The 16912-nt window shown below is 40.1% G+C and overlaps 1 protein-coding gene and 1 non-coding gene across 5 annotated transcripts in view; both read right to left on the minus strand.

The window, feature by feature from the left end:
- Positions 1-16912, minus strand: part of POLA1 (DNA polymerase alpha 1, catalytic subunit) — a 256073-nt gene that overhangs the window by 200067 nt on the left and 39094 nt on the right. For all 4 annotated transcript variants that reach the window (XM_077343005.1, XM_077343006.1, XM_077343003.1 and 1 more), the window contains exons 24-26: positions 15677-15801; positions 12903-13052; positions 8522-8644 (exon numbers count right to left, since the gene is read on the minus strand). In XM_077343005.1, coding sequence (XP_077199120.1) covers positions 8522-8644; positions 12903-13052; positions 15677-15801 — 398 coding nt within the window. The remainder of the gene's footprint in view (positions 1-8521; positions 8645-12902; positions 13053-15676; positions 15802-16912) is intronic.
- LOC143840871 (small Cajal body-specific RNA 24) lies at positions 16344-16478 on the minus strand. The gene has a single exon (XR_013232461.1).

Here is a 16912-nt window from a genome sequence, read left to right on the forward strand (position 1 = left end):
ACAACAGAATAATAAATATCAAATATCCAATTAAATACTCTGTTTTCTGCAGTGGAAGGACACGTTTTCCAATAAAAGGAAAGGCACCCTGGGGTCCACCCTTTTCATCCAGTAACATTCTTAAAAAACAGATGAAGAAAACATTGGAGATCCTCTTTGCCATTTATCCCTCTAAGCCATGCATATTTATATAGCTCTTTCCCCCATGCACATAATTCAAAGTAATTATTGGTTGTATCTGAAAAAATATTTCTTAATAGGACAGAATTCTGATTTTTCATTGTCAGGCTTTACAAGAAGGGAAATATTTCAGAATTGCATGCCATAAGATGCTTAAAAGTTACCAAGAGCCTCACACCATATAATGAAAGGAATAAAGCCACTGTTTCATTACATGAAGTCCTATGAATTACACAAACTATTAATACATTATTAGTACCAACTGTTCTTAATATATGAGAGAGAGAGGCAGAACAGATGGACATGAAATATAGGGCTTCACTTAACAGAGAAAAGGCCAGGGACAAATACCAAGTTTGTACTGATATTTGATAATTGTGATAATCTACTATCACACATGCCTTAGATGATGGTAGGTCAAGTTGCCTGCCTTGGCAAAGACACATTCCCTCATGACACAGGCTGAACCAAAGCAGCACGTAGTGCTGAGAGTTCATTTCATAAATAAGCAGCTAAACAACAGAGAGCATTAGCGGGGGGGGGGGGGGGGGGCAGTTGTACAACCTAAAACTGGAACTAATTTTCCCAGAAGGAAAGGAGGTTAAAAAATGATCACCACTGAACTCTAAACTCTGTTTTCAATATTGGTAAGTCTCATAATTACTAATGCAAAGTTTCAGGAGGTACCATTTTTAAACAATTAATTAATTTTTTACAACTCTAAGACAATTTAAGCTCTCATCTCTTATTTGGTTGGAAGTCCTTCTGCAACCAACATTTTCTTCCAAATAAATACTGTTTGAATTTGACTGTTAGTATACCAATGCATGGATATCAATTATTATGTTGTATGGTTGCCAGTCCCTTGATGAGGTCCAAGATCCTGCCCCCCCCCCCACACACACACACACACACATCTCGTCCCCCACTGCTGCTCTGAGTGGTACTGGGAGAGCAAAAAATATAAGAGGCCATTGAACCTATGATGTGATGTTACTCCCAGGGAAAACCTGGAAGCAACATCCTTTCTATGAATTGCCAAAATACCTGACACAGCTGCAGGGTTTTCAGCAATTCCTTTCAGGTTTCCCCTGGAATTACAGCCATGGGGTTTTCAGCAATTTCTAGAGTGGACTGACATCCCTTCCACATTTTTTCTGGAAATGATGTCTCCTTACTCCAGTCTCCCACTGGTTGCCAGGCTTGGCAACCCTCTCTTAGACCAAACCATATAAAAAGTCTGCCTCCTATGAAGAACAGGACCTAAATCCTTTTGAAATTTACAGATTTAATCCAAATGCATAAGATGGTTTTAATTAGAACACAAAAAGGCACTCAAGCTAGAATAATGAATAAGGAAATAGGAATATTAAAAAAGCATTCAAGTTTATTAGACCAAACACAAATCTTGCAATCTTCCTACTAGAAAGTATAGTGGTATTTAAATAACTACCATTTTCTATTAACCCCTTATCTATGAAAGAATAGCAGTTTTTAAATTACTATTCTGTCACACTGATTCACTGGCAACACTGACTGCTTCACAACGTCTATCAAATACTGTTTCTTCAGCTATGCTTTATCATAGCAAAAAATCTATAAGAGTTAAGGAGAGAGTACTCACATGTTCTTCAGCCAATCAAAGTTCAAATTATGTTTAATGAAACGTATAGCTTTTGGAAAGGGTTAGAAATGTAAGATCTTGTACTAAAGTTTTGATGAAATAACGTATTTGGCAGCCGGACAAGATAATGCATTTTTTAAAAACTCTACCATATACATAACAAATTGTCTCACATGTTTATAAGTGAAGTTAAATAATTTTCCAAGCTTTTTTGGCTTGGAAAGGCCACAGCTTTATTGTGTAAACTAGAGGGAAAGCCCATTGAATCCAGGAATACAACGGGTGCTAGAGTTTGGTGGTGGGAAGAGGAAGGGGAGGAGTTATTCAACCTCATGCCCTTGCAGACTGAACGTGTGTGTTGTGTGGGAGGTTGTGGTGGCATGGTGGCAAATGAGGGCATGGGTGTGGAGATACGGGTGTCAATAACCTGTGGTGTGGAATGTTCATTGAGTATGGGAGAGGACTGAACTTTGGAAATTGTGGCATAGTGGTTACAGATGAGCTTTCCAGAGCCATGTCTTCAGATATGTGAAGGGAAAATCAGACTGGACACTCTTCTTAGGGGGAGATTACATGACAACCAATTCCTCCCAGTTCTGCGTCATTTCCCTTATGTGAATTAGGCCACTGATATAGAAATGTCCCCCTGCCCTAATACACATGGGGTAGTCACAGTACACAGATGTCCACCCTGCTCCTTCTGTCTCCATTTTTTCACTGTTGATAAAATGTTATGTGCCCACATGCTTCTTTCATGGTTGCTCCTTAAAAGAAGAACTGTTTTTTTTTGTACCCTGTTGTTCACTACCCAAAGGAGTCTCAAAGCGGTTTACAAACACTTTTCCCTTCGTCTCCCCTCAATAGACGACCTGTGAGGGATGTGGGGCTGTGAGATGTCTGAGAGAACTGGGAATGGGCTGTAGTGACCCAGCAGGCCTCAGGTGACTCAAAGCATTTTCCAATCGTCCTACCTTCCTCTCCTCATAGCAGACTCCCCATGACAGAAATAGGGTAGAGAGCATCACATGGAAGCTGGCAACTCTAAGAGGATGTCTCTCTGTACACAGCAGTCTTGCCTGCGTGGTTGCGCCCGCTGTCACGCCGCTGCCGGCACCGCCCTCCCCCCCCGCGGCGCGGCGCTGGCTGCGCCCGGACGGAACGGCCGCTTCGGCGGCCGAATCGCACAACCCTAGTCTTGACCTTAGTAATATTTTGTATACTGTTTTTTATTTGCCAGGCCAAGGTTGAAAAAGTTACTTCAGTTCTCATGTCTCTCCAGCCATTTACTTGTTCACTATTTACAGTTTTAGTCTGTAAATATTCTTTATTTAGATCTTCCTGCACTCACAGGACTGATGCTGGTCTGTCTGTCTGTTTGTGCCCCAGAATACAAACAGTTGCTGGTAAGGGCTGGCCATAGCTCACAGCCCAGGAGGGACACACCTGCACACCTGTAATTGGATCCCAGTGATTGTGTGTTCACAATAAAGATTAAAAATTTAGAACACGGACACCATGCTAATAGGGAGAGGTCTGCTTCATTACATGCCCCCCCATCTTTCCCCGTTTATGTCCTACTGCCAGAAAACAAAAAAATGAATGTGTTTTAGATTGGGCTGCTGCCCATTCCCAATATTACTGTGCACACTGAAGAGAACACAATAGTACATTTATTTCCACTGAAACACAGATATGCCACTTTGCCATCCCATAGCAACACGGACCGCACCATTTAAAAATAAATTAACCACCTGGAAATGGAGAGGACAGGGCAGGCAAAATGCTAGCAATATAGTTGTGCATTTCTTCTTTCAGACAGGTTTGCACCTCATTGTGTGCTGCAACTAGAAAAGGGAAGCAGATTCTCCCGCATTTCCTCATTGCGGGGCAATGGAGATGAAAACTCGTGCCAATCACTGGAGAGCTATGGATTGCTGCTGGCATCATGAGGAAGCGGCATTAAAGCCTGTAATAAGAGGCTGGGCAGGGACAAATTCCTTGTGCAGAAATGGTCTCTCTTTTCCACAGTCTTATTTTGTTTCTATACTTCTGAAAGTGTCTTTCACTTTTTATTGTACTAGCAGAAAAGCCCTTTTCAAAAATGGGCAGGGAGGTCTGTCCCCCCCCCCCCCAGTTTTCTTGGAAGCCTGTGATGATGGAGCACTTCCCACCCTTGGCTTATATGCAAGTCAATAAAAGTTTGCCCAGATTTTGCGGCAAAATTAGGTGCCTCAGTTATATGCGAGTATATACGGGGCTTGTATTCATCATTTAAAGCTATTTCTCATTCTACTTCATTGCAATACATCTGTTTTAAATGACTTTTCATTCTGGATTGGTCTCTTATTCCATACAAATAAATACATGCTCCATCTCTCCTTGAATTTCATAACTGATCCGTTTCTCAACTAAGATGCTAGTTTCACTATCATAGCAACTCAGAAAGGTTGTTCTGCTTTCCAATGTCTGCTTTCCATTTTGCCACATAAATGTTAGTATGTTAAAGATATGAAAGTAATTACAAAATAAATTACCATAAAGATTACAGTTTTGTAACAGCCAACTGGTTGGAATTTTTTCAGTTTGCAACATAAATAATTTTGGCTGCTGTCCCAATTTTTTGCCAAATTGTTAGGCAGCATACCAATTAATGTACTCTTAAGTTTCCTTGGGCAAATTAATCTTTAAAATATATTTGTATTTCTTTCCAGTATCTTTTTGCTTTTGTTACATGTCTATCACATATGCAAAAAGTTCCGTCAACATCTTCATAGTTCTAATATTTTCCTTTGCAGTTATATGCCATCTGAAAAATTTTTGTAGTGGTTTTCTCTTAACACCTGAATGGCTGTGAACAGTTCTCATTGATGCATAAATATTTGTTGTTTAACATCCTACATGGATTTAATCACATGGTGTCACTTCTTGTTCTTCTGTTTCTAGTTGGAGTCATCATCATAACTTATAAATCCATTTGAACAAGTGTTCTTTTGGGCTTGTGATCAACTGTTCAAACTCTGTCATCTTTTAAAGCTCCACCTTCAGTATTTATGCCCTTCTTTAATCTTGAAGTTAATTGATGAAATAACAACTGATGAATATTCTTTCATTCCTGATACCTTAACTATTTTTCCCTGAGAATTTATCATGATACCATTACCAATTTGCCCAGTCACATTTATTCACAAATATTCAATGAACAGTGTCAACTGTACATTATGTTCCTTATTAATTCATCTTATTGCTCTCTTAGAAATGTCAATATTACTTTGGCAATATTAATTTGGTAGCCAGAGAACAATCCAAATTCTTCAATATCTTCCATTTCATACTGCAGCAATTTTGGGGCATTTAACACTGAAAACTATATCATCTGCGCAGTTTTTCATTTTAAACTCTGCACCATCCATGTATATTCCCTGTATCCTGCCATCTTGCCTGATCTTTATAGCTAGCATCTCCATCACAAAAATAACATGATGGCAACAATTGTAATTATCTTCTGAAGAAAAGGAGAAATATAGCCTGACACATACTCTAGACTTTGAGCAGTTTTTAGTAAATGAAGGCAAGTATTGGAGGTGATTCCATGATCACATATACTAAAAGAAAAGAGCAAATGATGAATGGGAATTTCTTTAAAACGAGATACTAAAGGCACAATATCAAATAGTTTCAATGAAGCGGAGGAATGGAAGATGTCAAAAGAAGTCAAGATGGATGACTAAAGAACTTCTTTAGATGGCAGGCTCATGAGGGGCAAATTCTAAATAGAAAAATAAATAAATAAATGAGACATGTACATGAAATGGAAAAAGTAGAAAGTCACCAAGGAGTAATGAAAAAAACAGGAAATATAGGGAGACTTTTTAATAAGCTAAGGCCCAGAATGAGCTCATGCTAGCCAAGGGAGTAAAAAATAACAAGAAGAGGGTTTTTTGGCTATGTCTGTAGTAAAAAGAAAAATAAGGAAGGGGCATGTTTGTTCTGTTGAGGCAATGGTGTCATACTAACAAGAGATGGTGACGAAGCAGAAGTGAAGGAAAAACATATTGGCCGCCAAGGCTCCCCCCTCCTCCTACTACGACGGCTACGAATCTGCCCAACTCACTGGGTCTCAGTAAGGCCTATTATGCACGGCCGCTGAAACGGTGGCATAGAGAACGCGGAGGAGGAAGAAGCGAAGCAAACTGCTTACGCACGGGACGGAACGCAACGGCGGCAAAACCTAGAGTATCCAATTATGCACGCGGTTATTCCGGAGCCGCTTCTGGTTGTGCCCTGGTCCCAGGAAGCTCCACTTTCTTCCGCATCTCGCTAACGAGGCTTTTTCGGCAGCATACATTGACTCTGCGCCCGGTTGCTGCCTGCAGCGTGCATAATTGGTGATTTTAGCCGCCGCTATTCCACCCCGAATGCAGATCTTCCACTCCGTGCATAATGGGCCTAAGAGTTGAGCTGAGGCGCCTTACAGTTTCCACCATTCTTCAATGCTATTGTTGTTGTTATTATGTTAATGTTATTGTTATCACCTTGTTACTATAAATGATGTTACCTGTATCATTTTCTTGTTTCATGTAAACTGTCCTGAGCCTTCGGGGAGGGCAGTATATAAATACAATAAATAAATAAATATTCCACTGGGGGGGAAATAGTAGAGAATATTGGGGAAGGGATAAATTATAGAATTGATAAACAGGTTGTAAAGAAATATTTGGCTATTTTTAATGGAATTAAATTTCCAGGGGCCAAATAAATTACGTCCAAGAATGTTGAAAGAATTGGCAAAGGAAATCGCAGAACCTTCAGCAATTATCTTTGAGAAGTCCTAGAGATCAGGGAAATTTCCAAAGGAATGTGGGCCCTCCATGGTGTTACTGTGAGGACCCTTGGCTGCTGTGTTTTGGACCAGCTGCAGTTCCAGATCAAGGTTAAGAACAGGCCTGCATAGAATAAGTTGTAGAAGTCCAGTAAAGGGGTGACCGTCACATGGATCACTGTGGATAGGTGTTCCAGGGCCAAGTAGGGCACTAGTAGTTTGGCCTGGCGGACGTAGCAAAATGCCAGCCACACGACCTTTGTGACCTGGGCTTCCATTTTGAGGGAAACATTCCGTATTATGCCTAGGTTACTAGAGGAGTGAATCACTGAGAGCTGTTCGCCATCCAGGGTGAGCAGACTTGCTTCCTCACATGGTTCCTTCCTACCCAGCCACAGGACCTCTGTCTTTGAAGGATGGAGCTTTAGACGATGCTGCTTGAGCCACCTCATCACTGCTTCCAGGCAGCTGGCTAATGCTTCTGGGGTAGAGTCAGGGCAGCCATCCATCAGGAGGAAGAGATGGATGTCATCTGCATATTGATGACAACCCAGCCCGAACTTCCATACCAGCTGAGCAAGAGGGTGCATGAAGATATTGAATAAAATAGGAGACAGAGCCGTTCCCTATAGGCCTCCGCAATTACTTTATTGGCAGTTTAGTATTCTCTCTCCTATGCCTACTCTGTCCATTTTTTTAAATGAACGTAAGCCCTGCTAGCAGTTTGTACAGCAAAAGAATTGGTTTACTACCTCATCTGCTACTTATGAGAACTAAGCCTCAGCCGCTAAACTTTTTAAAAATATTAATTTGAAGCAAGAATAAGAGGCTTTGTGTTGCTGTAACCTTATGCATTAACTTAAACAGTCTTCTGCATCCAATTTAAACAAAGACACATATTCTGTTAATTTTTCTAACCTCACCACAATGCAATATTCTGCAATCCTTTGGAGACCAAATTTGATGCAACACGGACCAACATTTAAGTACTAGAAGTATCTTAATTTTTTAATGAAGACAAGATCTTTATCGCCATCTAGTGAAAAACCTGGACAATTACCACACCACTATTTTCAAATTATATGTTTAGTAAATATAAATATGGCACCAGCGTTTATTCTGCCAGTTTTGTTATTTGTGCTCATGCACAAAGTTGTTACAAGATAAACTGGCTGAAACAATTATACTTCTAAATGGAAAATAGAACCCTACCTCTCTGCAGTTAATGTATCAGCTGAGTCATACTCATACCATACAAAATTGTTTAGTGTAATTCAGCTATTAACAATTCCATGGTTATAGTCTTAATGTGACAGAGGTTTGTAAACTGGCTTTGAAGACGTCAGGATTCTTTGATGACAAACTCACTAACAAAGCCAGTATTGGAGGCTGGGGGGGAGGGCGTGCCGGGGGTGGTCTCAGCCTAAAGCCCCAAGGTTAATAACTGTCTGGTCTGGTTTTCTTCCCCCAGATCAATGAAAGAAGCAAAATGAAGAGAAGAATCAGTTGTCAAAAGCTTAAAAGTTCAGGTGCAGCATTCTTCTTGACAAGCAATTTGCAACACTGAGCAGAAAACATTTCCTGATAGCAATGAGAAAAAGACTGAGCTGGCCCATGCTTATTGTGAGAAGACTGATAAGGAAATGGAAACTTGTGTGACAAGGGTGCACTGAGCCTCCTAGACAACTAGAACTGCAGGGAGACGAAAGATGACAGCAAGCTCTTCTACATGAAGATGAAATGGAACTCTAACCACTGCTTGGTAGAAGTTGCTCCTGGGGAGAAAGGGGCAACTGATCTAGAACCCTCTGAGAAGCAAAACTCATTAGATTAGCATTAGATATCATTAGATACACACACACACAAACACAAAATAAGCACTGTACTGACTTACTCACCTCTCTGCCTTTAAATGTAACCAAAGCAGCTAGAGGCTTTGCATAGAATCTGCTGTAGGAAAATCCAAGGCAACCATACATGCTGTTTGCTGTTAGCTTCAAAGCCTTCTGTCTGATATCATACTGAAAACAAATATGGTCAAACACATTAGCTACTGCAAAACAGGCATTACAACAAAAAAGCAATAAAACATGTTGCTTTTCACTTTTTAAACAAAAAAAGTATAATTGGTACTATAGAAAGAAATTAGATTCCATATAAAGATGGAAACTTTGACTGCAGATACTTATCACCATTTTTGATGCTGTAAAGCTTACCTGCAAAATTGTGTTGGCTATTCATGGTTTAATTTCACAATTATACACAAGAATACCGAGGTCAGCAAAATGAGTACCCAGCTTGCTGGGGGGTAAACAGTAATGACTGGGGAAGGCACTGGCAAACCACCCCGTATTGAGTCTGCCATGAAAACACTGGAGGGCGTAACGCCAAGGGTTAGACATGACTCGGTGCTTGCACAGGGGATACCTTTACCTTATGACCATATATGGTCATGTCAACCTGCCCTCCTCCCAAAATGGCCAATGATAGATCAAGAGGGGATGGAAAGGTGGGGGGCCTTGGGTGGACATGTACACAGCTCTGCTTCCAAACCACAATCTGCAACACTTTAGGGGGTTCTCAAAGCCTGAAGAATGTTTCAGGGGTTTCTCAAAGGTAAAAGTGTTTAGAGAGGCTGCCATATATGGTCATATCACCCAATAAATGTCTAACAAGTTTTAAAATATATATTAAAAAATTAACTTCCACCTAGTCAGGAAACCTTTCCAGGGCCAACAAGAAGCTTCTAAATCCAGAGTTTTGGCCTCGTGATTGAATAAAAAGCTGCCTTCAAATCAGGGACAGTGACATTCAGAGAGACCGAGCCTCGGGCCAAATACTTTTCAAGCAATGCTCAGCCATAGATCTTCCCTCTCTAAATCAGCAGTCCCCAATCTTTTTACGATTGAGAACCGCCTCCGGGGGTGGGGAAGAGCCAGAGGCCGCTTGACTTGCAGCCTGGTGAGCTTCTCGCTGCGGGGAGGGGAAGAGGCAGGCATGGCCGGTGGCAGCCCATTACCGAGGCCTTCGCGGCCCGCTCTAAATCATATCTGTTCCATGGCAATAATATCTTCCTGTGAGACTAATTTTCAGTTTATCCATAGGATATCTAGTGTATAATTTACTTATGACATTCAGAAGGTTAATGGGCCTATAGTTCACTGGATTCTTTCTACCCCATTTTTTTAAAGACAAGAACAACAACAACCATCCTCCATTGCTTTGGGACATGATGGGTTTCATCAATATAGGTAAACAGATCTGCAAGAAATTGAGTCCATCAATCTATGTTTCCCCTCAAGGTTTTCCGAGATAATGCTATCCAAATCCATCTCTTTCCCATGTCTCAAACAAAAAATGTAAAAACTCAATTTCTCTGGGGTACTGGAGACCAGGATGGAGAGTTCTCAATAGCCTCTAAGGCAATAATTTGAATGTCATCTTCAAGACAGCCGTTGAAAATCTAAATAACATCCAGTGGGGACCTATAGTCCTGATTCAAAGCAAGTCTTCAGAAAAGGGCAGTATTATTTTATTTTACTTCCTGGACAAGTTCCTCCCACACCTTACTAATATAATATTTTTCTTCCTTTGAATGAGGGAGAATAACCAATAAATAAATAGCACCACCAAAAGCTGGGTTACCTGGATGGGCAGTATAAAAATCCAATCAATCAATCATTTGTTTGTATGATGGCTTTTTGCTCTCATGTGAACCATCTAGACTGGAAATTATTACAGTTACCAGTCTCCTTGGTTGGAGAGCACACTGCCAGCACCTAGTCATCAAAGGGAAATGGAGTAATAGCAAAGAGGCACAGCTTCCAACAGGTTACAGAACATTTTTATGTCTTCATCCTCACCAAAAACATGACAGCAAAGGCTCATGTCCACCATCAGAAAGACACAAGGTCTTACAAGATCTTACTTCCATCAGAAGTAAACAACTATTCTATTCAGGTGGCAAAGATTCATGTCAACTATCAGGAAGGCACAAGATTTCCGTCCCACCAGAAAGAATTAACTATCCTGTTCCAGTGGACATGGTTCTCTTCTGGCCTTTCTTCAATCTCAACACCTTCAGGGCATCTACATCCTCAGGGCAGACTGGCTCAGCCAGCAAGATATGGATACAGGGGTCTGACCTCCCAAACACAGAGCTTTCCATGCCGTGACTGGGAAGATGGACATCCCCTGCATGGACATACCTTTTTGAGTTCCTAAATCAGGATTTATCAACTAGGGTTTCATGAAACCCTGGGGTTTCTTGAAGGCCCTGGAAGGGTTTCCCAAATGAGTGGGAATTAATTCTTTATATATATATATATATATTACATTTGTTTAACTTTTATCAGGTGATATGATGATACATTCTGGCCTAAAGCATCCATAAGTATCTGTCAAGCCCCTGCTTAAAGACCACCAATGAAGGGGAGCCCATCACTACCTTAGGCAGCCTATTCCACTGCTGAACTAGGCTGCCTAAGGAAGTGGTAAGCTCCCCAATGGGGATCCAAAGTGGCTTACAATTTTCTCCACTTACTCCAGTTTATGATTAAGATCACAGAAGATAAATACATTTCCAAATTCTATAAAGAACATCAAAAGATACTATAATGCTCAAGAGTTGGAGAGACTACCCAGTAAGTTATTGACAGCATTACTGGTATTTAATAAGGGTATATCTGCAAGCCTTCTAAAGTTAAACTAGTTTACATATTTTCAAACTGTTAACTCAAAATTCAAGATACAGCAGAAGACAGAATTATAACTGTTTTCAGGGAACACTGTCAGCCCTACCACTCTCTTTAGATGTAGACCTTTGGGTTCTAGCATGCTTATTTTTCTTCTTTTAAGCAACCAGCTATCAAATATCAAACTGAGGAATGTCTTCCCACAGCATGATTTGTCTGATTCTCAGCATGAGAAACTTAACTATAAAAACCACTATATTGACCTCAGTACTTTCCCCACAAGGAGAGCTTCTATCCTATGGACATTTCATTAATTCTGAAAAATAATTTTCAACAAATGCCCTCTGTTCTAGGCAGAGGTTTTAGGGGCATTCTTTATCATTAAGGCATTACTTCTATAGTAAGGGCAGTGTGGAGGCCATTTCTTATTACATAATGTTCTATTTTTAAGGAATAAAAAGCTGCATATGTTTGACACAGCTTTTTCCTTGTTGTGACTTTTGGTCAAGCCATAATTAAATTGAGTATTTACTTCTAAGCAGAAGGTCAACAGAGAAGGTGGAATCATTTGCCCTTAGGGCAGAAAGACTAAAACAAATTAACCCAGACACCCATGTGAGAGACTGTTTTAAAGAAAATTGAATGTTTTGTTACTGCTGTTTTGTACATACATTTATCTTATTACCCACAGTCAAGACAATGAGTTGATTGAAAAGTTATAGTTGCAATCTCAGATCTTTCCTTCCATTAAAGCAAACACCGCCAATTTGCACTCAGGCAGGGTGGTACAGTGGCTAGAAGAAGCGTTGGTTCTTATATGCTGCTTTTCTCTATTCGAAGGGCTCTCAAAGCTGCTTAAATCACCTTCTCTTTCGTCTCCCCACAACAGACACCCTGTGATGTAGGTGAGGCTGACAGAACCCTGATATTACTGCTCAATCAAAACAGCTTCATCAGTGTTGTGGCGAGCCCAAAATCATCCAGCTGGCGGCATGTGAAGCAGGGAATCAAATCCAGTTTGCCAGATTAGAAGCTGCGGATCCTAACCACTACACCAAGCTGGCTAAGTGTTTGTCTAGGATAAAGGAGAACTGAATTCAAAGCCATGAAACATACTACGTGACACTGGCCCATCAATCATTCAAAGTAACCTACTTCACAAAAATATTACAAGGAAAAGACTGGCCAAAAACCCAAAACACCATATGTGCCACCCTGTACTATTGGGAGGAAAGGTGGGATTAAAAGGGTGCTAAATAAATAAAGAGCCTCTTGTGGCGCAGAGTGGTAAGGCAGCGACATGCTATCTGAAGGTCTGCCCATGAGGCTGGGAGTTCGATCCCAGCAGCCGGCTCAAGGTTGACTCAGCCTTCCATCCTTCCGAGGTCGGTAAAATGAGTACCCAGCTTGCTGGGGGGTAAACGGTCATGACTGGGGAAGGCACTGGCAAACGACCCCATATTGAGTCTGCCATGAAAACGCTAGAGGGCGTCACCCCAAGGGTCAGACATGACCCGGTGCTTGCACAGGGGATACCTTTACCTTTACCTTTAAATAAATAAATGATTGTTTGTGTTTTAAATACCTGTAAATAGAGGTCAGAATTTAAGTCTGGTTGTTTCATCAACTGCTTCACCTGACGCCTTCGTTCAACTAGCTTCCTGATCTCCTTAGGCAAAACTCCCATTTCTAGGGATGGATCTGGTAATTCTGGAATTTCTTCTTGTTCTCCATCCTATAAAATTATTATTTGACATTCATCAGTGTTAACTTCTAAGAGAATTTATTGAATCTGAACATCAATAGCCACAGTATTCAGTATTTTGTACAAGCACAATGTTGTATAAACAGCTAAGTTTGGTATAATTCTTTAGTTTCAAGATCAACATGCTTTGAAAATCTCAGGATATTCTTGAGAGATTTCTTTTGGCTTGTAATGTTGAGGTACTATAATCCTGTGGAAGATCATGCCAGACTTCCATGCCACATTTCACTTCTTATGAGGACTAAAGAAGTCCGTCTGGTCTCGACTAGGGCCAGAACATTCTCTGTTCTGGCCCCTACCTGGTGGAATGAGCTCCCAGACGAGATCAGGGCCCTGATGGAGCTTAAACAGTTCCGCAGGGCCTGCAAAAAGGAGCTCCTCCACCAGGCATTCGGCCGAGACCAGACGTAATCAACAGCAACCAAAGGGCCCCTGCTCCCCCCCCCTCAGAATTCCATCAATAAGCCCTGGACCTGTTTGTACTACTATATTGTTATACTGTTATATTGTGCTGTTATTGGTTACAATTATTAGTTATCAGTTATACATGTTTTACAGACTGTTTTATGTATTGTTCTCTGTTATGATGTAAACCGCCCTGAGCCTCCGGGGAGGGCGGTATATAAGTATGATAAATTAAAAAAAATAAAAATAAATAAGATACCTATAACAAGAATACCTGGCAGCAGTGGTGGAAGGCCTCAGCATTTGCACAGAGCATCCATTAATGTCACTGGAATTAAGAAATATCACTCCCGATGCAGAAATGCAGCCTCCTAACTCATTCATTTGGAGGCCTTACAGATAAAGCATCCACTAGGGCCATCAATACTTCCCTAACAGCCTCTGCTGTAACCATCCTCTGCCACCTGTCCTCATAAGAAGTGAAATGTGGCATGGAAGTCTGGCATGATCTTCCACAGGATTATAGTACCTCAACATTACAAGCCAAAAGAAATCTCTCAAGAATATCCTGAGATTTCAAAGCATGTGATAAAACTAAAAAGCTTCTTGTCCATCATTACCACTAAGTTTTAAGGCCCTAAAAGAAAAATGTTTTGAGTGTCAGCCCCTAAAGCAGTAATAGAATCACAGAGTTGGAAGGGACCTCATGGATCATCTAGTCCAACCCCCTGTACTATGCAGGACACTCACAACCCTATCACTCATCCACTGTAACCTGCCACCCTCTTAGTCATGCAACTAAGAGCACACAGAACTTATTTAAGATCCAATAAGAAATCTATGAACCAATCTAGGGACCAATTAAGGAATTTATGGTAAAAAGGATTAACAGGATATATTTTCAAAAGGTTGTTCAAAGTCACAAGAAAAATGAAATAAAAACCAATCAAATCCAATCATCCATTTTATTAAAATCAAAACACAATACAGTAAATTTTAGAATAAAAATCACATTAAGCCAATCCAGCAAAAAAATTCAGTAGATTAATTAGAATAATTATGCAGCAATCAATGAACTGATTAAATAGAGGATGTAGAGAACACCATGGGAATTAACATAATCAACAAAATATCTAGGTAAAAGAAGTTTTTACCTGGCATCAACCAAGCTACAGTGGAGAGGGTATTCCATAGATTAAGTGACCACAGAAGACCTAGTCTCTGGTTTCTACTAATCTTACCCAGAAGATATGGCATGCCGAACAAGAGCAATCTTAACTGACAGCTGGCTTTTATGAAATAAAAGATTATCTTTTAATTACTCTAGTTCTAGACCAAGCCAGACTGAGATGGATTTAAAGGGCTGAGAGAGCAGACTTGCTCCTTTTTGGGCTAAGAATGTGGCAATAGCTGAAATCTGATGTCTCACAGTTATTCAAGCCTATTGAGCAGAAACAATGAAAATAAAGGAACAGTTCTTAGTTCTCTGGGTTCATATTTTTCATCTTGCACTATGATACAGAGGTTTGATAGATAGTGTCAGTTGGTGCTGGTAGAGAAATAGTAAAAAGAAAAGTTCATTTTTAAACCCCACTAACACTACCCGAAGGAATCTCAATGCAGCTTACAATCACCCTCCTTTCCTCTCCGCTCATCAGACACCCTGAGATGGTGTTGAGAGAGCCCTGAACCAGCTATGATTATCAGGCAGTCCTATATTACTTGTCCCATCACTTAGCCCATGCCTTTTCCATTCTGGGTCTGTGGAATGGAAGGAGAGAAGGGGAGGAGATCCTGGGAGATCTTGAGGAAGCAGTGCCAGGCCCATTTGCCCAGGCTTTTCTGGAGGTTAGAAGAACAGGCATCTTTTAAGAAGGGGAGAGATTTGGGGATTGCTATTTTATTTTGGTTTTAATTGAAAATGTTTTAAACTATTATTAGAAACTGCCTTGAAAAATAGTAGAATATAAATGTTTCAATAAATAAAATACATAAAAAACAAAAAATTCACACCTTTAATGTCATCAAAATGATGGTACACTGAAAAATTACACTAAAAAGTACACTAGAATATTTTCATCAACAACAAAATATTTTGCTATAACTGAAGTTAAATAGTTAAAGCCGGCTCATACATATAAAATTGTTGTAAATCAAATATTAAAATGACTATAAGACTAAATGCATACCTCTGTCTTTTTTTGCACATTAGAAGTTATCCTATGAACTGTTGTGAAACAGATGTTAAACTCTTGGATTATTGAAGGATACAGGCTATTGAAATCGAGAAGCAGAATGAACTTGTCATAAAAGCCTGAAATAATAAAATAAAAACAGATTTCAGATTATAATGATTAATACTGGACAGTAGATGTCTAGACAAATATTCAATAATGTAGTAAACTAGGGATAGAGTGCAAGTCAGATGTCTCTACAAGAAAATCAGATTGTGAGTGGGTGGGCAGGAATGGGTATGCTAGTGTTTACCTCTTGTGGCCCTTACTTGCATACCCAGGGAATTGCTAATCGCCACTGTAGCGTGGTAGGTAAATTTCCTTCAGGCCAGGATGGATTCTGGAGATGTTTGGTGAAGGGATCACTTGGGCATGAAACTGGGGTCACTGTGGCTGGGCAGGTAGTTGTAAGTTCCTGCATTTTGCAGGAGATTGGACTAGATGACCCTGGAGGATCCTTCCAACTCTATGATACTATGATTCTAAGGACAAACTTCCAATGCTATCAGAAACTATAGTTTACATTGAGTCTGTTCATTCATACAATCCAGAGTGGTAGACCAGATTAAAATAGTATTTCAAACTATTATACCAGTCAATACTACACAGATCAATGATGCAGATTTGTCAGAAGTGGAACGATCCAGCCCTGTGAAACTATCCAGGGTTGACCAGAAAGCTCCTATGTTACTGTAGGATACTTGTTTTTGCAATTATCACCATTAAAAGGAGACACTGAAAATTTTTCAAGCATCCACTAATAAGAACTAACAGAGAAAGGGATTCGTAAATACCTCTCATTCTAAAGGCAATGTCTACAAGCAAACTATGAAACTATCAGTTCTGTGTGACATATCAACCAATACAATTCACCACCTACTTAATTTGTAGGTTAAAAATTAATTGATATTTATAAGGGTGCACGATATACCAATTATATTAGTGAGTACAATAACAAAGGTGTTTTAACATAATTAACTAGAATACTTATTAGTCACAAGCAAGAAATTTCTAAGAGCAAATTGTCCAGAGTCTAAGAGCATAAGCAAAATTCAAAGTATCAAAGTTGTCAGTCCCAGGTATCCAAGAGGAGCAAAACTTCACAAAAAGGGTGGGGTGTGACAAAGGGTAAAATAATTGTCATGAGCAAAGCTGGATACTTATAGACAACATCCCACATGGGATTCATTA

This window comes from Paroedura picta, chromosome 6 (genome assembly GCF_049243985.1).
Source record: "Paroedura picta isolate Pp20150507F chromosome 6, Ppicta_v3.0, whole genome shotgun sequence".
In the NCBI taxonomy this organism is placed as follows: Eukaryota; Metazoa; Chordata; class Lepidosauria; order Squamata; family Gekkonidae; genus Paroedura; species Paroedura picta.